General features: G+C 38.6%; 1 protein-coding gene and 1 pseudogene across 1 annotated transcript in view; one reads left to right on the plus strand and one right to left on the minus strand.

Moving 5' to 3' along the window:
- GRHL2 (grainyhead like transcription factor 2) overlaps positions 1–22,023 on the plus strand; it is a 176,147-nt gene that overhangs the window by 62,885 nt on the left and 91,239 nt on the right. The window contains exons 4-7 of the mRNA XM_032760147.2: positions 1,962–2,355; positions 14,057–14,112; positions 17,401–17,557; positions 21,167–21,278. Coding sequence (XP_032616038.1) covers positions 1,962–2,355; positions 14,057–14,112; positions 17,401–17,557; positions 21,167–21,278 — 719 coding nt within the window. The remainder of the gene's footprint in view (positions 1–1,961; positions 2,356–14,056; positions 14,113–17,400; positions 17,558–21,166; positions 21,279–22,023) is intronic.
- On the minus strand, positions 5,663–6,153 carry LOC116813481 (probable ribosome biogenesis protein RLP24; annotated as a pseudogene).

Consider the following 22,023-nt stretch of genomic DNA (forward strand, 5'->3'; position numbering starts at 1 on the left):
CCATTAATGAGTTCTTATTTGTTTCTGCTCTCTCCCAGACTTCTTGAGTATAGATGAAAGTATTTTATTCTAGTCTGGCAAGAATTAATATTCTACATCCTCTCCTTTCTCTCTGTACCACCCAGGAGGTCTGAGATCTGGGAGATCTTGTTTTACATAAGCCAAGCTACACCACTTCCTTAAGTCCCCAAAGGAATTCAGTGCTAAGGACGTCAGTGAGCTCATGTTCTCTCTCAATTTGGTGAAAATACCCGAAGGATAAAATTCTCATTATTTTATTTCTCTTTTAAGGTGCCCACAGAATGGTAAAAAATATCCTCCCCACTCCCCAGTCCTTCAAATTACCTTGTTTGTCCTCCTCCTGCTTTTTTCTTTTTGTGTTTTAAAACTAAATTTTGGTAAAAATTTCAAACACATACAGAAGTACAGAGAATAGTGTAATAAACCCCCCAAAAAACCCATCCCATTCTCCAGTTCAGCAATGATAAATTTTTGCCACTGCCTAATATATCTGCTTGATACTGACCTTTTCTCTTTCCTTTTCTTTTTTCCTTCAAATTGCAATAGTATTTAAAATCTCTGTCATGTCATCATATTAGTTAACCTCTAACTACTTCTGATTTGTGTGTCTAAAAAATAAAAAAGGACATTTTATTACATAAACTCAAAATCATTATCACCCCTAACTGAATTAACAATGCTTTTTTTTTTTTTTTTGAGACGGAGTCTCGCTCTGTTCCCCAGGTTGGAGTGCAGTTGTGTGATCTCGACTCACTGCAACCTCTGCCTGCTGGGTTCAAGTGATTCTCCCACCTCAGCCTCCCGAGTAGCTGGGACTACAGGCGCATGCCACTGTGCCTGGAAAATTTTGTATTTTTAGTAGAGATGGGGTTTCACCATTTTGGCCAGGCTGGTCTCGAACTCCTGACCTCAGGTGATTCGCCTGCTTTGGGCTCCCAAAGTTCTGGGATTACAGGCGTGTGAGTCACCGCACCCGAAAACAATACTTGCTTAATATCACCAAATCCCAGTCCATATTCAATTGTCTCAAAATTCCCATTGCCTGATAAATGCCTTTTTGGTTTGTTCAGGTCAAGATCCAAACAAGAGCTGCTTGTCATACTTGATTTTTATGACTCAAGTCTCTTTTAATCTAGAACTTCTCCCACCCTTCCTCCTTTTTTCATGCCTTTGACTTGTTGACAAATTTAGGTCAGTAGGATGTGCTGCATTCTGGTTTGTCTGATCACTTCTTTTTGATGTTGTTTAAGTCATTCTTTATGTTCCTGTAGTTCCTAAGAGCTGAAAGTTAGATATGAAGATTTGATTAGATTTAGGGTCAGGTTTTTTGTTTGTTTGTTTGTTTTTGTTGTTGTTTTTTGTTTTTGTTTTGAGACAGTTTCCTTCTTGTTTTTTTTTGAGACAGTTTCTTTCTTGTTGTCCAGACTGGAGTGCAGTGGCGTGATCTCGGCTCACCACAACCTCTGCCTCCCGGGTTCAAGTGATTCTCCTGCCTCAGCCTCCCAAGTAGCTGGGATTACAGGCATGCGCCATCACTCTCGGCTAATTTTTTGTATATTTGAAGTAGAGACGGGGTTTCACCATGTTGGCCGGGCTGGTCTCGAACTGACCTCAGGTGATCCACCCGCTTCGGCCTCCCAAAGTGCTGGGATTACAGGCTTGAGGCACAGCGCCCGGCCTCATTTTGTTTTCGTTTGTTTTTTACAGTGAGACTGAGTACTTCAGGTTGCATGATACCAGGGGGCGCATGGCTCACTCGTGATCCTACTTCTAGTGACTCAAGGATCCCATTGCGTTTCGTTGTGAAGTTTGCCAGCCCTCTGTCCCTTAATGGCATTAACATCCGATGATTATTGCCTGCATTGGTTATTTTATTAGGCTTTGCCAAATGGTGATTTTTCTAATTCTATCATGTTGCGGGGGCGGGTTTCAACACACAGAAACTGCCTTGGCACCAGTGAAGCCCAGAGTAATTTGAGTGGGGGAGAAAACCGAGTGCAAGTCCTAAAGACTGTTCCAGTGAACCTTTCCCTAAATCAAGATCACCTGGAGAATTCCAAGAGGGAACAGTACAGCATCAGCTTCCCGGAGAGCTCTGCCATCATCCCTGTGTCAGGAATCACGGTGGTGAAAGCTGAAGATTTCACACCAGTTTTCATGGCCCCACCTGTGCACTATCCCCGGGGAGATGGGGAAGAGCAACGAGTGGTTATCTTTGAACAGACTCAGTATGACGTGCCCTCGCTGGCCACCCACAGCGCCTATCTCAAAGACGACCAGCGCAGCACCCCGGACAGCACATACAGTGAGAACTTCAAGGACGCAGCCACAGAGGTGAGTCCCAGGCTCCATCGACGGCCGGAACCCAAACCCAGAGCCCCTAGCTAATTTTTTTTCTATTTCCTTTCAAAGTGTGATAAATGAATTAAACAGCAAGTTTTAGTTTCAATTAGTTTTTTAAAAGATGTGTTTGTTGGTAGTCTGGCATTCTTTCTAAACAGGTATTAATAAACCTATCTGTGTGTGTGTGTGTGGAGGAATATTTCTCTTTTTCCTGATTCTTAGATGACGGATTTCTTTGTTTTCATTTTAGTCTTAAGATTAAATATTTATGAGGAATGGAGAGATGTTTTTGTGGAAACTTCCGCTTTGTAAAGTTTTCACCTTGATCTTTTCTAGTTTGTAACCTTCCAAATGGTAGGTAGCTAAAGGTAGGGCTTGTCCATTCTTTTTAAAAAAACAATATAACTTTGGCTGGACGTGTGGCTCATGCCTGTAATCTCAGCACTTTGGGAGGCCGAAGTGGGTGGATCGAGGCCAGGAGTTCAAGACCAGCCTGATACACCTAATGCTAAATGACGAGTTAATGGGTGCAGGAAATCAACATGGCACATGGATACATATGTAACAAACCTGCACATTGTGCACATGTACCCTAAAACCCTAAAGTATAAAAAAAAAAAAAAAAAAGAAATCCTGTCTCTACTAAAAATACAAAAAAAAAAAAAAAAAAAATTAGCCTGGCCTGGTGGCAGGCGCCTATAATTCCAGATACTTGGGAGGCTGAGGCAGGAGAATTGCTTCAACCCAGGAGGCGGAGGTTGCAGTGAGCCGAGATCACACCACTGCACTCCAGTCTGGGTGACAAGAACGAAACTCCATCTCAAAACAAAGCAAAACAAACCAATAAAACTTTAAAAATCCTTGTCTGATGGAATACTCAAGAAAGAATTTGCATTATCAATAATCAAGTGTGTGTATGTGTGCATTCTTTCTACTTTACAAATAGAGAATATGTATTCTTCTCAGGAGCTCATAGGACTAACTTTGCTTGTTTGTTTTAAATTCAGAAGTTCTAAGTGCACAGTTGAGAATTTTGGTAATTGTATACAATTGTGAAACCAACATCAGAATCTAGGTATAGAAAGTTCCCTTGCCCTGAAAATTTCCTTGAAGCTCTTTGCATTTGAAGCCTTCCCTGCTGACCTTGCATTTGGCGAGCATGGATCTGCCTACTCTCACTATAGTTTTGCCTTATCTAAAATTTCATGTAAATGAAGTGATAGAGGATATAGTCTCCTATGTTGCCTTTTATTGCTTAGCATATTTTTGAGATTCATTTATGTTCTTGCTTTTTTGTTTGTTTGTTTGTTTGTTTTTGAGATGGAGTCTCACTGTGTCACCCAGGCTGGAGTGCAGTGGCAAGATCTTGGCTCATTGCAACCTCTGCCTCCCCAGTTCAAGTGATTCTCCTGCCTCAGCCTCCCGAGTAGCTGGGATTACAGGTGTGCACCACCATGCCTGGCTAAATTTTTTTTTTTTGTGTGTGTGTGTGTGTGTTTTTAGTAGAGAGAGGGTTTCATCATGTTGCCAGGCTGGTCTTGAACTCCCGACCTCAGGTGATCCACCTGCTTCGGCCTCCCGAAGTGCTGGGATAGAGGTGTGAACCACTGCGCCCAGCTTTGTTGCTTGTTTTAATAGTTGTTTTTTAAAGTTGCTGAGTAGTATTTCATAGTGAGTGTATATGACTATAGCTAGTCACTGACTGATGGACATTTGGTTGCTTCCAGCTTTTGGCTATTATGAAAAATGCTGCTATGGACATTCCTGTTTATATTTTAATGTAGACATATGCTTTCATTTCTCTCGGGTAAATACCTAGAGCTGGAATTGCTAGGCCATGTGGCTCATGTATGTTTAACTTTATAAAGTACTACCACATGGTGCTTCAAAGTGGCTATATCATTTTGTTCCTACCAGCAACATATAAGGATCCCTGTTTTCCACACCCTTGCTAAAATTTGGTGACTTTCAAACTTCAGCTCTTTTAGTGGATATGTGATGGTGTCTCATTGTGCTTTGAATTTGCATTTTTTTATGTGTAGTGATGTTGAACATCATTTCATGTACTTATTTGGCCTTTCCTGTAACTTCTTTTGTGAAGTGTGTGTTCAAATTATTTGTCCAATTTTTAAATTGGACAACTTAATTGTCCAACTTTTATTAAGTTGTAAGAGTTCTTTATATAATGTGAATATAGGCCCTTCATTAGTCACATATTTTGCAGTCCATTAGCCTTTTTGTTTTCTTAACTATATCTTTCCATGAGCGATGGCATTTAATCTGATTAAGTCTACTTTATTAATGTTGTATTTTATAGTTTATACATTTGTTATATCATTTAAGAAATCTTTCCCTAACCCAATGTCACAAACTTTTTTTGCTTGTTTTTTGTTTTTCTTTAGAAGTTTATTAGTTTTATGTCTTTCATGTAGGTTTCTGATTCATTTTGAAGTAAATTTCTTTTTTACTTTTTAAATGGTTTTATTTTATGTGCAAATAATGAACAGATGTTGTACCTATAAATTCTACTTTCCAAAAACAGGAACTTTTTAAAAGAAAACCACATAATAACTTTTAAAAGGCACTGGGATTCCTCTGCTTCTAGATCATTGCTAGACTAGAAAAATAAAGTTTGTTCTACCAGGAATCACAAGTTAGGACTAAGCATTCTTCAGAGTGGAAATTCTAAACTATAGTGTCATTCCAGGCAAAGATTATTCAGTTCTCATCCCCAACATCCACAACTACCTATCAGAAGGGTTAAACCAGGTCAAAACAGTCCAGCATAATTAGGCTTCATCAAACAATGTCATTATGCTCTTCTAAGATGCAAATAAACCAAGCAGGAAATACTAAAATCAAAATAATATTTGACACTGTCATACAAATTGTTAGTTCCTTATTGTATCCCCCTTCTATAACATTAATAAAGGCAATATTTTGCTGCAAAGAATATTTTATTTTATACATCACTAGCCATGAATTTTTGCCATTAGTTATCATACAAATGCTGTCTAGTGCCATTATCCAAATGGCATAACCATTTTATGTCCACAATTCACTTCTATAGTTAAAAGTAGAATTTTCATGATTTACATAAGTACATCTATCAGTAAAGATTTAACACAGATGCAGTCTAACATCTGCAATATCTGATGTTTTGTAGATGGCAATATAGGAAAGATATATTTTAATCACTTTTCATTTAAGTGACCTTATGTAAAAAATAATAATTTATCAGTCCAAGTCTCCAAAGGGCATTTTCAAATGTACATAAAAGAAATGGTTACAGAGATTTTTAAGAAGCATCTTCCATGTCCACATCCTCTTGTAACTGTTGTACCATTTTCTCTTCCAACTGCTTCCCTTTGCCTGCAAGGGGTGCTCAGATAAGATGGATGTTTTGCTTGACTTCTTTGATATCCTGAACTTTTATAGCTCTTTATTTTTCTTTGATCTCTTCATTATAAATTTAGCTTGGTGTTTCTGTTTGATTTCTTCAACTCTCTTCATTAAATCAATAGTTTTATTCCATAGCTCTCACTGGTATTTGATAGCTTCATTTCTATGTTTTTCAAATTCAAATGAATTATACACTGTAAGCTCTTTACCAGCTGCTTTCCAGAATGCTTTGGTCCACCTAACTTTGCGAGGATTGCACTTCTTTTTAAAGTTTTTATGACATTTAGATTTGCAAAATCTGAACACCTTGCAATTATTGTGGATGAACATCATGCCGTGGCCAGGGTAGATGGGCCCTGAACAAAAATAACACTTCTCGATATGCATATTGAACCTGCATGGGTCCCCACCAACCAAACACCAAGCTTGAGAGGTGATGTAATTTTTATATATGGTGTGAGGTATGGATTGAGACCCTTTTCTCCATACTGATATCCAGCCATACTGGTTTCACTCCAGCACCATTTGTTAAAAAGATGATCTTGTATTCATCAAATTGCCTTGGGATCTTGGTAAAAAAGCAATTTATGATATAATTGTTGGTACCTTTTCCAAATTTTGACCTAGAATGTGTAATGTGTATTTTTATTAGCTCAGATCAGCTTATTCACTGTTTAGGAGCACTGCCTCTGCATTCAAGATGAGGGTCGTTGGTTCTCTACTTTTCAGTCCACCTAGGCCAATAAAAGACAATGGCAGAAGGAGAGAATGTGTGGTTTTCCAGTTTCCTAAAGAGGAGTGAGTGTAGTGGCAGCATGATAATATATTTAGCCTGCTGCCTATTTAATTTCCATTGGGAAAAACGCAGCTACCTGAGCTCGAGATTTCATCTTTAAGTAATAATATTTGAAAATAATGAATATTTGATGGGTACTCACTATGTGCTAGGCATCATCCTAAGGATATATAAGCCTCACAAAAGCCCTGTGTGGTCGGTACTATTATTGTCATCTCTATATTGTAAATGAGGAAATTGAGGGATAGAGAGCATAAGTATGCTCATGGTTATTTAGCAGTAAGCAGGAGGGATAGGACTCAACCTAAGCTGTCTGGCTTCAGGACCTAAATCCTTAACCATATGACTACACACTCAGAGAAGCCTGGCGCCTTCTAATTCTCAATAGTTTCATTGCTTAAGACAGTGATTCACCAAAATCTTTTAAAAAATATTTGACTGTCCTTGGTCCATCTCAGATTTTTTTTTTTTAATCTTTCAGGTGAGCAAAGAGTACAAAAGGTTGGTGAGCAGGGACTAGCTCTCTGCAAAGTTGCAGAGAGCAACTCTTTTATACTAGGACATAGAAGTTGCACTAGCAGCCCTGCCACTCCTGGCACCAGTCATTTCTGAGTGCCTGCTGTATTCTGTGGAATCAGGGAGTGATGAAAGTGACATATGATAAGTTCCTTGTCCTTAAGAGGCTGTCATATTTCTTGGGTTCTGGTAGCTTTACAATCAAACTTTCAATGCTCTTGAAATTTAAAAAATGGTCTTAAAATTATCTTTCTTAGCTTCCTGTATCATGTTGCTTAAAATAGTTAGCAAACTTTCTTTCTTTGTTTTTTTTTTGTTTTTTAAACTGAGTGAAGGATCTTGTAGAGTCTTTGGTATTGTTGATTATTTGATTTGCTCTCAAGTAGTCAGGGGTGCTTCTGTAGAAGCAAATAACTGAAATTATTACTCCATGATCCCATGTGAGGTACACGATTTTTCACCAAAAGATTGCCACTGATGTATTTTCTCACACAGTGTAGAAATATTCCATTAGTCACAGAAGAGTGTATGGACATGATCCAATGTCAATGGACTCATCATGCTATTTGGGGGATGTGTTATCAGTTATGTTTGTGTTGTAGATAAAGAGGCTTGTGAAAGGAAGCTATTGTATTTTGGGCTTTATTTTGAAGTAGATGAGAAAGTAAAGAAGCTTACCAGAAACTAAATATAAAGACTATTCCCACTGATTTTGGTTGAGCTGCTCTCCTTGTCTTGGAAATCAGTGTTTACATGGCATATTGTATTTCAGCCTGGTGTAAATTAAATTGAATGACCTACTATGATCTTTAGCTATTTCATTATCAACTGGTTATAAGATTAAGTGATTTCAGAATAATTTCCCCAAGAAAATTTCATTAAGGAAAATTTGTCTAAACTCATTCATTCTAGGAAAACTGTTAAAATATCTAGAACCCTGGTTGAATAATCAAATTTATTTTGCCATTTGAGACCAATTCTTCTGTGTGTATGTGCACATGCATGTGTGCACAGTGGTAGCAGGGAAGGGAGTAGTTTGCTTTAACTCAGGCTGGGATTTTTGAAAAGACAGTGGTAGCATTAAAAAGTGCTTTAGACTGGGAGTGGTGGCTTGTGCCTGTAATCCCAGCACTTTGGGAGGCAGAGGCGGGAGGATCATTTGAGCCCATGAGTTCAAGACTAGCCTGGGCAACATAGTGAGACCCTGTCTCTACAAAAATACAAAATAAAAAAATTAGCTAGGTGTGGTGGCATGCGCCTGTAGTCCCAGCTGCTTGGGAGGCTGAGGCGGAAGGATTGCTTCAGTCCAGGAAGTTCAGGCTGCAGTGAGCTATGATCATGCCACTCCACTCCAGCTTGGGTGACAGAGCAAGGCCCTGTCTCCAAAAAAAAAAAAAAAGCACTTTAATGGATGACTTTTAGCTAATTTGATCTATATTTTATTCTACATCCTCTTTGTAATAATATTTGGCAAATATGTGTTGATTTATACTGGGTATTAGGCACTGTGGTGATGTGGAAGCTTAGGGCGAAAGGCATACTAGTTTCTGCCTTCTAGAAGCTTACAATCTGTCTGTATGTGTGAAGGGAAATAATGCTAGATGCCATTTATCGAGTTCTACTCTGTGCCAGGCACCCTGGCTTACTCATTTTACCTCTAATCCTTACTACCATCCTGCAAGGAAGGTGCATTATTTTTTCCATTTTACAGATGAAAAGACAGAGGTTCAGAGAGGTTAAGAAACAAACCAAAGATCATGCCACTAATAAGCAAACAGTATAGTTGATAAATACACAGTGGAGTGGTAATTAAGACCAGAAATGTTTTAAGAAACATTTAAAAATTAAAAGATAGAAGGATTTTTATCAAAAATCATATAGATATATAATCATAATAAATCAAAATGGAAGGAAGAATTTGTTTATTCTGTACTACAATTTTCTATAAGTCAGTTAACAATAGTTTGTGGTCTAGGAACAAAACAACACCAAGATCTCAGTGATTTAATACAATAAAATATTATTTCTTGCTAATAAAATACTGATGCATGTCTGTACAGTTCTCTTCCAATTAGTGACTCAGGAATCCAGGGTCCCTACATCTTGTGACATTATCATCTCTGTGTGTGATTTCTAGTGTCTCCCCAGCAGAGGAAGGGAGGCCATGGAGATGGCACACTGACTAGTAAAGTCATACTTTACTGACTTTAGTCATATTGACTAGTTGACCTGGAAGTGGCGCAACTGCACCATCTCACATTTCATGGCTAGAACTAGTCACCTGATCAACCTAATTGCAAGAGGGCTGAGAAGTTTAATTCTCCCATTAGTCCTCCCATGTGCTCAGAAATTGAGAAGAACTATTTATGAGTGAACATCGGACAGCTCTACTGTGTATTTCATAATTCAACTCCAGGCACGTTATTTGTAGAATTAACATAGTTTGCAGAGCATCTTGAAATGAAAGCAAATAATGACTATTTGTCATTATCTGGATAGATGTATGATCATTAGTCCATTGATTTTATATTCATCTAGTCTGAAACTGGAAGTGATCCTGGATCTAAACCCTATCCAACTTGAGTGACTGACAGCTGGTAGTCCATTATCCCCCACACATTTAAAGGACAAAATCTCTAAAATGTTGATTCATCTACTGAATTGGAACATGGCCTCACTTCGGATTAATGCACACAGTTTTATTATGTTTATCTTAAACATATGATGCAGTGGCTATGATGACACCAAATTTCTGTCACTTTGTTAATGTGTTTTAACATCAAGCAAAATTTTAGAAATTCTCTGGGATACACATTTTATACCTTTGGAGGATTTAAATCTCCCTATATGTAGTCAAAGTTGATAAGACTAGATCACCCATTATTTATATTAACATGGCATCTACCCACCTCATGCATAGAATGTCTATGAATGTCCCAGTTCTGTTAAAGCTGTTATTTAACTTTGCAGCACCATTTGACGCTGTTGATCACTTCTCCCTCTTGCAAATGCTCTTGGCTTCATGTCCACAGCTTCAGTTATCATCTGTGTCCAAAAGACCTTCCAATTTTATTCTCCAGCCTGGTCCTCTCTTCTGAACAAATAATATTTATTATAATATAATAATATTTATATTATAAATATAATAATATAAATATAATAATATTTATATTATAAATATAATAATATGAATACAATAATATTTATATTATAAATATAATAATATAAATCGATTTATTATTATATATTATTATTATTATAATTAATATAATTATATTTATTATATCTAACTGCCCGATTTTTTTACTTATCCCAAGTCTAACCTATGATCCTCCCCCCTACAACTTTATCCATGTTTCTCTGGAAACATTGCACTCCGTTAGGAACATTAAGGTTGACTGCCAGTGGTGCCAATTTTCCCTTTCTCATAGCAGTGAATTTGATGAGCTTATGTAGAACTTTTGCTCTTCTTCAGAGTGCCTGCACACAGTTTGTAGTTTTTAAAAATATTTGATTAGTGTTTTTTCCTACTTTACCAGAAGCTTCATGAGAGCAGGGACCTATTCTCCTTTTGTTCACCACTGTATCTGTAGCACTGAGCACAGTGCTGATATAAAGTAAATGTTCAGTAAATGTTTATTGAAAGAGTGAATGAATAAATGATGAGACCTAAAAAATTAGTGGCTAATCAAAGACAAGAAATGGCTTAGCAACTTATGATTTCCCTACAGTTAAAGAATCATTGTCTTTTTGAGACATATTCTTACCAGATGTCTTGTCTTCGCAACCCAAGAGAAAGAACAGAATTCCAATATTTGAGATTTAAATATGTTTACTATTGCCTAATGTCTAAGGTCCTTTAAGAGTAATCTATCAAATATATGTTAGCATACGAAGGTATGCTAACTATCATTTTTTCTGAGTTCAAATTTACAGATGCACTATATCAAATCACAGTAAACTACAGTGATGTTGGCTGTCTGACTGCCTTTTGGCATCCTACAAATTATATTAATAGGTCTCCAAGCAACTGTGGAAACTTGATAACTGTAGCCAGAATGACCTGAGCATTTTGGTTCTAATTCCTAATACTAATTTACTTAGAGCCATGTAACCCATCAATGTAATCAGGTCTCATCTAAAGGATGGTGATGTTTTCTAGGTACACTATCCATTTAATTCTTTTAAAATTATAAAGATAATGTAACAGAATTGAAGAAAAAATTTCAAGCTTAATGAAAAGTAATATCTATGTTTGTAACATGGTAACTACAGTAGTCACCACTACTGTAACATGGAACTGTGAAAAACGTTTATTTTTTCACAGTTCTTGTCCTCATGCATTCATGCACTGAAGTGGGATTCTGTATTTCAGCCAGCTGGTAGTTGAGTCTTTCTGAGTCTGAAGATTTGTAGTATCATACCTTCTCATGCCTTCTGGGGGATTAGAACCACAGAATTTACAAGTCCAATATGCTTGAGGAGGTTAGCCTATCCTCAGGCTGCAGAGATCTATGGCATGGATGGTAATTCATTCTTGCCATGTTTACTAATGCTGATTCACCATGGTTTTTATGGATTACTGCATATTCCTTCAACATGCATGGAAATGCATCTGTGTCTCCAATATTTTTTTCATCATATTACCCTCCTACTCCAAAATTTTCTAATTCCTGACCATATTAAATGTAAATACATTTTCCTAAATCAGCCTGTCCAGTAGAACTTTCTGCAATGATGGAAATTTTTTTTACACTATCTAGTGTTAGTCACTAGCCAATGTGTTAATGTAGTACTTGAATGTGGCTAGTTGACTGAGGAATCGGATGTTTAAATTTATTTTAATCTAATCAACTTAAATTTAAATAGCACGTGGAGCTAGGGGCTATCATATTGGGCAGCAAAACCTACATTTTCAAGTCCCTGCTAAATAGCCAGGCAAGGCCTGTGTCCTTGGCCTCATGTATGCACCACATTTGTACTCATCGTTTTTGTCTGGACTCATGGTGGCCCTCCCTTGCTTGGGTTACTTTCTCTCAGTTCCTTCAGTTAATCCAGGCTGTCTTTGACTTCCAAGGGTCAGAGCGAAGCTCACCAGCTCTATGAAATCCCCCTATAATTTTGCTGATCTTCCTTTCCTGGTAATGCTCAGTCCATGCTTTTCCAGTTAAGACACATGAATGAATGAATGATTCAACAAAGACTTTCATGTATCATTTGCTGTATTTTAGTTTTTTTTTTTAATATGAATTTATTCCATCCCCTCAACCAATTTTTATCTCTCTGAGGCCGGGACAGTGTTAAATATAATTTTGCGTTTCTTCTGGCACCCAAGCAGATTTGAAGCCCCAGAAAATTCCCATTAAATGCTTTGCTGATTACCTAATTGATTGCAAAAGAAACACAAATCTGTACCTTTGATTCTGTCATGATTATTTAATCAGCCAACAAGTATTTGGGCAATGTTCATGGGATTCATGTGGGTAAAGTTTGAAGGGAAGATAATCTTCTTGAATTCAAGAAGTAAGATTGGATAAAAAGAAGGATCATAAATATGTATGGAAACTGTGATATAAGGTATGCTGAATTCCAGAGATGATGGTTAGGAGTTGTGAGGAAGTGTGGAAAATAGCTGTAGTAACATTTTTCTTTAGAAGGAAACCCTTGAAATGCTGGTCGAAGAATGTAAGTTTATTGCACAGAAATGAGAGGCAGGAAGGTTATTTCTTAGGAAGAGACACTTGAAAAATGGTCATAGTGAAAGAACAAGATATGTGGTCAATGAAATGCTTTTTCATCAGTATTCTACAATATTCGCTTTAGATCAAGAATTAGGGCTTTTGGTCATCTACTTTTGAAAAGGTTCTAAAATGTAGCAAAGCACATCCTATATGCACTGTACATACAATTGAACATCTTGAGACCCAAGCTTCTTTGTGTGTAATACTAAACTTAGTTTCCCCAGAAAACCTACTCTTAACAATATTGTGATAATGAAGATCCTTAGAGAAGGGCACTGAATAGAGTCAAACTATTACTTTATAATAGTATTTATACATATACATAGTGGTCACTATGTACCAGGCTCTATTCTTAGTAACTTAATTTTTTTAAGAAAATAGGGTCTTAATAGGCACTCCAGCCTGTCGCTCAGGCTGAGCTGAAGTGACGTGATCGTAGCTCACTGCAGGCTTGAACTCTTGGGCTCAAGCAATGCTCCCACCTCAACTTTCTGGGTAGCTGGGATTACAGGCATGAGCCACCACACAAAGCTAATTTTATGTTATTTTTTATCAAGATAGGTCTTGCTTTATTGTCCAGGCTGGTCTGAAACTCCTGGCTTCCAGCAATCCTCCTGCCTTGGCCTCCCAAAGTGTGGGATTACGGGCATGAGCCACCATGCCCAGCCTATTCTTAGTACTTTTTAAAACTTATTTAATTCTTCTAATTATTACAAATAGAAATTTTACAGATGAAGAAAATATAGCACTTGCCTCCTTTTATATAGGTAACAGGTAAAAGAGCTAGAACTTGACCCTATACAATCTTGCTCCAGAAACTATGTTCTTAACCATTCTACTGTATTGCTTTTTGCTGTGCTATATGACCTCTGTGTAATTCATGTTCTGTTAATTCAGAATTTATGACATTTGGAATAAGTGTTGGAGACAATAGCAAATGGAAGAGATGTATTATGTATTTGAGGAAACAGCTTCCAGTACCTCAAACACTGTAGGAACACCTGCAGACATGCGAATAACATACAAAGCACAAATGTATTTTCTGTTGAGTGTAGTTCTCAGTGAGGAGGTGATAGGTGAGTTCTATGACTACTTTTGCTGTAGTTGAAAACATAATATCAAATACATAACTTTCTTTTCTAGTGAGAGAATAAAATAGTTGGGGTACATTTATTATTATCATTTTTGCATAATGACTTACCTGTTTGTTTTAATTCCGATGACTTATATTTTGCAGAAATTTCGGAGTGCTTCAGTTGGGGCTGAGGAGTACATGTATGATCAGACATCAAGGTGAGTTACCAGGAGATGCATCCTTAGAAACTGATTAACTGATAAACTTTTAAATGTCCCTTCAAGTTATACCTTTAAACATTTTTCTTTGTAAACTTTTACAGAACAGTGTGATTTCCTTTGCCTCAGTGCTTTTTTCTTTATACAAAGGACCTCTATATCATTATTTCCAGTCTTGGCCAATTTTCTGGGGCCTACACCCCTTTTCTTCCTTCTGTTGGCTAGACATTCTTTTGTAGGTGTTCCTCTGAACCTCATGTTCGTGTGCTTCCAGCCCAACAAATGTAATGTGAAGCTCTTTTTTTCTTCTTTCCCTCCTTTTCCACTTGTTTCACACCTGGTGTTCTGCTTTTATTTCCTATTGTGGCTAATGATGTACCCATTCTCCAAGCCACCCCAGCTAGAGGTAAAGGATCTGGCTTCTTTCCTGTTGGACTTTCTCAGCACTTGCTAAATGCAGAATTGTCTGTTCCACCTGTCATCTCCTTTCCAAATTACCCTTGTCAACTTTCTCCTGAGCTATTGCAATACATTAGATATCCCTGCCAACACTTCTTTTTTGTTCCACTGTGCACATAGCCAGCTACCAGCTGTCATGCACTCAGGTGCCTTCCATGTGCAGCAGTGTGAGTAGGGTTGGGGATAAGATATAATCTCTCCTTACAAGAGGTCCACACTTTTGGAGGAGACAAATGTGATGACAGACAAACTGAAAAACATTTGCTAAGAGATGAGTCCTGCTACAGAGATATATAAACAGAGCTAAATGGACCTATAGGCCTGCGCATGTGTGTGAGAGTAGGAAGGTCTGTGGGGTTAAGGGCAAATATTCACAGGAAGTGGCATTTGAGCTGCATCTTGAAGGATTAATAGCAGGTGTTTTCTAAGGAAAAAAGGAAGATTAAGAACATTCCAGGTAAAAGAGTCATGTTTTAAGACCTTGGTTATGATCATGTGTGAAGACAGGAGAGAATGGCAGCTGGGCGTGGTGGCTCATGCCTGTAATCTAGCACTTTGGGAGGCTGAGGTGGGAGGATCACTTGAGCTCAGAAGTTCAAGACCAGCCTGGCCAACATAGTAAGACCCCATTACATTAAAGAAAAAAAAGAGCAAGAGAGTGGCAAGAAATGAATTTATCTCCCCCATTTACAAAACTTACCGAAGATTTCATCATTTCAGGCAGAATTGAACTCAAATTCCTTATGAAGGTCATCAGGGCCCTCTATGTTTTGGTCCCTCTTTACTTAAAATCCCATCTCCCACTATGTTTCTTACCCCTTTGCTTTTACACATGTGGCCATCTTCCATTCTCTTGGTTTCCTCTTAAAGTCCTCTGGTTCCAATCTCAGGCTCCCCACTCATCCTCCCCAGATCATCTTATTTAGAATTCCTGGGGGCAGGGAGCAGGAGGCAAGGAAGAATGGACTTGAAATTGCCTTCTAAAATGTGGGAATAGGAGTCTAATTTGCATGCTGTAAATCCAAAGCACCATGTCAGCAGCTGGCAGGCCAGTGGGAAGAGCAAGGACCTACCAGTGACTTGACCTAGTTTCTCTTTCCGCTGCTGCCACAGTCCAGCAGAGCGAGCACGTCTCTTAGCCTCTCCTTAGCTGTGAAATGAGGAAGGTGGGCTGCATCTTGGGTTTTTATCCTGTGTTGTGGACAGGCTTGATGGACACAAATCCCTGAAATTATATTAAAAATCGTTTATGTTCATAAGTGCCTTTATCTGGGAAGGAAAGTTCACTGCTTTCTTCATGTTTTCAAAGCAGTCTGTGCCCTAGACAAGATGCAAGCTAGTGGTCTAGGTGATTCCTAATATCCTGTCCAGGTCCAAAATGTTATGATTCAATGGTACTGTGTTGAAATTGCTTTTTCAGACAAAATAACAATGGAATCAGTTCTGTTTTGAATGATTTATTTCCCAACTTCTTTTAAGACACATATTCTGGAATTTGCTTAGTTTGTTAGCTTAAGCCTAAGATTTTTTTATCATAAAATAGGAATATTATTCTGCCCTTCAGATTTTCTTCTCATTATAAAAGTTAAAAAATAAATAAAACATTACAGAAATATTTAACATAGAAAGCAAGAGCCCCCCGTAATCCTGTCAGGAGGCCATTTTCAGAGATAAAGTTTGAGTCATCTTTGTGCCCAGCCTTCCAAAGACTATGAAATAAAAGAGCTAAAAAAATAAACTCAGTGGAGAGTTTCTGATGATCTAGAAAACACATGGTGTTTTTTATTGGATTGTCATTGGATTGTCACTGTGAGCCATCCTGCAGTATAGCAGAAATAAATATTTCTGAATGAATGTGTTAAACAAAAAATGATTGTGGTTCATACCTGTTGTGTTATTTTAAATAATTGATATACTCTTCAAAGTCGGGAAAAATCGGTGTTTTTCTTTTGTAAATTATATCATGTTTTTTAAAAAATATGAGGGACACTATTTAGAGCAGGGATCTGCACACGTTTTCTGAAATGAACTAGAGAGTAAGAATTTTAGGCTTGGCAGGCTATTGTCTCTACCACAACGACTCATCCTTGCTGTTGTAGTACGAAAGCAGTCATAGACAGTATATAAACAAATGAGTGCAGCTGTGTTCTAGTAAACCTTTATTTACAAAAACAGGCAGTGAGATGGATTTGGCCTATGGGCCATCATTTGCAAACCCCTGATTTAGAACAACCCTGCCATGAGTTCTTCCGCAGGCTTGAAAACAAGAAGCAAAAGACAAGAAGTACTCCCTGTTATTAGGGAACTATATTCTCAGATGAATGTTTGAGTTTTGGATTTTCATGTCTTGAGATGTTTTATAGTAAGATACAGCTATCTGTAACACCTTTGTTAGACAAAAAAAAAAAAAAAAAAAAAAAAAAGATTAGGTATATACATGAATTGAACAAATTTATTTAGTTGTTTTGTTGTTAGGGTAAAAATGGCAAATTCTATTAATTCTTAAGCTTTGAGCATTACCTAATTGCCAGCTAAGATCTACCAGAGGTTCTCCTGGTAGAGCTTTTTTTGCACAATTGGCCAGGCACATCGTGGACTTTTTCACCTTCCAAACCATCTGGTTTATGGGCCACTATTAGAAATGTTGTATACATTGTACTAGCAATGACCTTTGGTCTGGTCTCATCTCTTTTGCCATATGCTGTGTTTTGTCTCTAAAACAGTAAACATTGGTTAATAGTCATGCGAAATGCTATTGATGTGAAATTGGTCAAAAAAGCAGAAATGTCCAAGTGAGTGGATCTGACTGCTGTTTGTTTTCTTTCACAGTGGCACGTTTCAGTACACCCTGGAAGCCACCAAATCTCTCCGTCAGAAGCAGGGGGAGGGCCCCATGACCTACCTCAACAAAGGACAGTTCTATGCCATAACACTCAGTGAGACCGGAGACAACAAATGCTTCCGACACCCCATCAGCAAAGTCAGGGTAGGGGCTACATTTCTCAGATAAAGTACAAAGGAATCCGATGAACGGAATAGCTACCTCACAGCCTTGTGGAATGACATGGAAAAAAATAAAACCTTCAACATAAATAATTATAGAACGAATGTCAGGGGGTTGAGGCAAGAGTGCTATTGGCTTGTAGTTTATCATTGTAATCAGTAACCAGTAAACCCCAGGGAAGGGACATGGTTGGAACATGCTGTCTGACTGTATCCAAGGAATTTTCCTGCTTCACTCACTGCTTATGTGCTTCCTCGTTGTTGTTTTCAATCAATTGATCTTAATTTTTCAAGTAGGTAGCTGTAAGTCAGAACCCCTCTGTGGGTAAGAAAGAGATTTGTTCTATTCTGTAAAGGAAAATGCAATTCACTCTGAATCCCTGGGCCTGGTGGAACTTGGTTTCAAAGCCTTCTGCAGCCCAGTGCTTTCTCGGGGTTCCAGAGATGAGGCATGATCCCCACCAGAAGTCCTTGGGGGAGTTTTCAGATTCATGAGTATTAGTTCTACTTGTGGGAAATGAAACTGGCTCTCCCTTCTCTGGAAGCCTGCCAGCTTCTGGCATACTTGCTACTGCCAAGAAGGGAGAGGCCCGGTAATCCTTCTCTACTGAAAAGGAAAATTATAGCACAGCTCTGAAAAGAGGTGGAAGGACTTTCCTGATCTGTTGTAAAATGATTTATGCTGTTGTGTCCATGATGCCCAGCCCACCTTGTTTTAGTCACAGCTCCCTCCTCCTACCACTTCAGAACACTGAAGAAGGGGGCACGCTGTGTGCCTGCAGCACCACAACTCAGGCATGTCCCCCAGTGCAGGTGGGGCACAGGTTCTGCACAGGGCTGAGCTCACTGCAGTGAGAAAGTTGCTGGTGTGCTGTGTGCCCATCAGGAGAATTAGTAAGTTCTAACGCTGGGGTCAAGACTGCGGTGGAGAATATGCCATCACAATAATAATAACAAGAGTCATAAAATAACAATTTATATTATTATCTTCAAGCGCCAGGTACTGTATTAGGTGCCATCTGTCTAGTAACTCATTGAAACCGACAACAACCCTATGAAAAAGGCACTGTTGTTTTTATGATATTACATAAGATAAGGAAACTTGGTGATAAAGTTTCAGAAACTAGTAACTGGCCAAGGTTACATAGCTAAAAGGTGAGGGAACCAGGATCTACCCCAGGGCGTCAGACTCCTGAACCCAACTCTCTTTACCGTGAGGTTGTGCTGTGTTGAGCAGCATGGAGGGCTGAAGGCAGGGAAATGTTAGCCTGGATGTATTTCTCTCTGGATATATTTCCTATAAATTACATCCTCCCCCTCTTGTATATGAGCATCTGGTAAGAAGACACTGAATAAATTTGCTTTTTTTTTAAGGCTTATAAATTCCAAGTGTTCGTATAACTCATATATACACCCTCTTAACATCATTATCATCAACCTGGAAAAAATGGTGGGTGGTTAGTATTCTAAGGTCATGACAACGGTTTGGAGTACAGGGACTTTCCCAAGAATTCTACTTTGCTGAAATCATGAAAATAATTTAATAAGAAAATTTTATTTCTTTATGTTCCATTTTGGCTAAAGTGAAGAGTCTCCCCTTTCTTGTAAGGACTTCACCCTCCACCCTCCACCCTTGGAGACTAAGTTGGCGCCTCTTAGAGTGGCTCTTTCTTACTCCCCGGCTCTGGGGCAGGAAGGAGAAATGTGTTTGTGACCTACCAGCATTTATTTCTGAGAACAGTGTTTCATTCCAAGTCGAAGCATGCAGGGCGTGGTAACAACAGTTTCAAACTGCTTTTTCCTTTATCATTGAAGTAATAAATTTCCATACCAAATATATGCCATTATTTATGCTAATTTAGACACTTGCCAGAAAAAATATTACTTTAAATGTTATTTTTATTTTGAGACAGAAATAAATACCAGGAAGCCAACCAGTAAACTTCTACACATAAATGGAAAAGTTTGAGGCGTGGCAGAGGGTAGAATGAAAAGCTGGCTGAGCTCATAGTTGCACCAGCACAGAAAATGGTCTTCTTTGTTGTCATGTATCCAGTGCCTCTGCAATCTCACTGCTTGTGAATTTGAAACAATATGGTTACATATTTCTAAACAGTTTTCCTAACAAACATCTGCTTTCTTGTGTAAAAATTGTTTACACATACTTTAGGCAAGAGCCAGATTACAAAGTGACAGCCAGCCACCAGCATGTATTTGCTGTCTATTATTCGTCAGGTGCCAGGGTGAATGGCAGACACTGTTTCTGTCCTTGCTAAGTTTGATGTTAATTGGGAAGACATTGCCATTGGCTGAATAATTGTAAATCAGTAAATGACTACTAATGTGTAAACTGCTACAAAGGAGAAGGTTGTTTGGTTTTGGTTTTGGTTTTGGTTTTGGTTTTGGTTTTTGAGACAGGATCTCGCTCTGTCACCCAGGCTGGAGTACAGTGGCATGGTCACTACTCATTGAAGCCTCAACCTCCCAAGCTCAAACGGATCCAACTGTCTCAGCCTCCCAAGTAGCTGGGACTTCAGACATGCACCACCATGCCTGGCTTTTTCTTTTCTTTTATTTTTTTTGCAGAGATAGGGTCTCACTATGTTCCCCAGGCTGGCCTTGAATTCCTGGACTCAAGAGATCTTCCCACCTCAGTTTCCCAAAGTGTTGGGATTACAGGCGTGAGTGACCTGGACCAGCCCTAAGAAGTTCTTAAGGAATGAGAGTCCATGAAATATTTCTCTGGAATAGTAGGAAAGTGCCTCAGAAGTGTTTTGGATGTAGAGTGAGAGGAGGAGTATTCCTGATACTGTAATTAAAAGTTTTTTTTTGGAAGAGGGCTGTTTTTGGTACTGTCTCCATTTCATAAGTGACGGTGAATTAATGTGTATTTAGTTTAATGAGGCTGTTTATAATTTAGAACTGAAAAGAGTTTCAAATTCTTATTTCTGCAAGATATAATTAGTTTCTCAAGCTCATTTTTAAAGTACATCCACATTAGATTTAAATAGATATGTCGTTGCCCTTGTGTTTTTCAGTGTATGAAATATCTGTAGTTTAGATCTATGTTCACCAACATGAATTTGTCTTTCAGCATTTTCCTCATTTCCTTAGTATTTTTCTCATTAATTTTGATATTCCAGCCTGAGGCACTTAATTAGACCACAAACAGATGTTTGCTTCTTTACAAATGGCATCACATTTTATGTTTAAGGAGTAGAAATTTCAAAAGAATGCTTGTTTCCAATACAAGAAAAAAAAAATGTGGGGGGTTTCTGCTGACCTCACAAAATAGTACATTTGCTGATAATTGGTTAATCTGGTTGTTTATAACCTCCTGGTAAAACTGATGTAGGACTCTTTTTTTTTTCTTTCCTTCATGCTCCAAAATGAATTTGAAAGTCAAATTCATTTTTTAAGTAGGTCCATTTTATAACAAAACAGACCATACAACCAATGCATTGTCTGGGCTTTTCTAAAGCAAGAAAAGCAGCATGACACAAACACACCTCTGGTAGAACTTCCAGAACTGGAGACTGAGGCAACAGAGGCACTGAACAAAAAGTAAGCTCCATGATTCTCCCCTCTGCAGAGTGTGGTGATGGTGGTCTTCAGTGAAGACAAAAACAGAGATGAACAGCTCAAATACTGGAAATACTGGCACTCTCGGCAGCATACGGCGAAGCAGAGGGTCCTTGACATTGGTAAGTTGACCTTGACTTCCCTGTATAGTCCTCGATAAACTGACATGTTGTCTCAATGCCAAGGGGAGCCTGGCGCAGTAATCACAGCTGGAGCCACAGAGCTCAGAGCTCTTGTGATGTGCCAGGCACTAGTCTACGTCTGGACATTTAGTGCAGATCAGACTGAGTAACCAAAATCAGGCTAGGCCGAGAGCAAAGCGTTTTCTATTCTATGAAAGTCAACTATGTCTCATAAAATCATAGTCATATATTTAGATTTGCAATGACCATTTCAGTTCCTAAAATGTGTTTTCATGGCCTCCCCGTTTGAGCCTAGTAGGCAGTCAGCAGGTCAGATGAGCTCTTATCCCTGTGACATAAACTCAAGCTCATGTGACCCTAAAGACATTTGGCAAAGGTCATGTGACTACACAGTGAGTTTCTAGTTCTCTGTCCAGTGTTCTTTCCATTTCAACACATGCCTAGTGTAAGCAATGCTAGGTGGTCAGGCAAGTGAACCATTTAAAGAAGGAGTGAATCTGCCAGGAGTCTGTGTACCCCTAAACATGAGGTCTGTTCTGTAGAGACCAGCAGCCCCCTGGATGGCACATCACTCGGGGTCCAGTCTGGAAGGCAACACTCATGCCCAATAATTCACTGGGCATGAATTCATGGCCAAGGTTGGAAAAGTTGAAGGCACTATGAGACAATCCAGCTATTACCTGCAGGGCTGGAGAATCAAAGGGAGGAGGAGGTGGGTGTTGGA

The sequence above is a fragment of the Hylobates moloch genome, unplaced genomic scaffold (genome assembly GCF_009828535.3).
Source record: "Hylobates moloch isolate HMO894 unplaced genomic scaffold, HMol_V3 SCAFFOLD_9, whole genome shotgun sequence".
NCBI lineage: Eukaryota > Metazoa > Chordata > Mammalia > Primates > Hylobatidae > Hylobates > Hylobates moloch.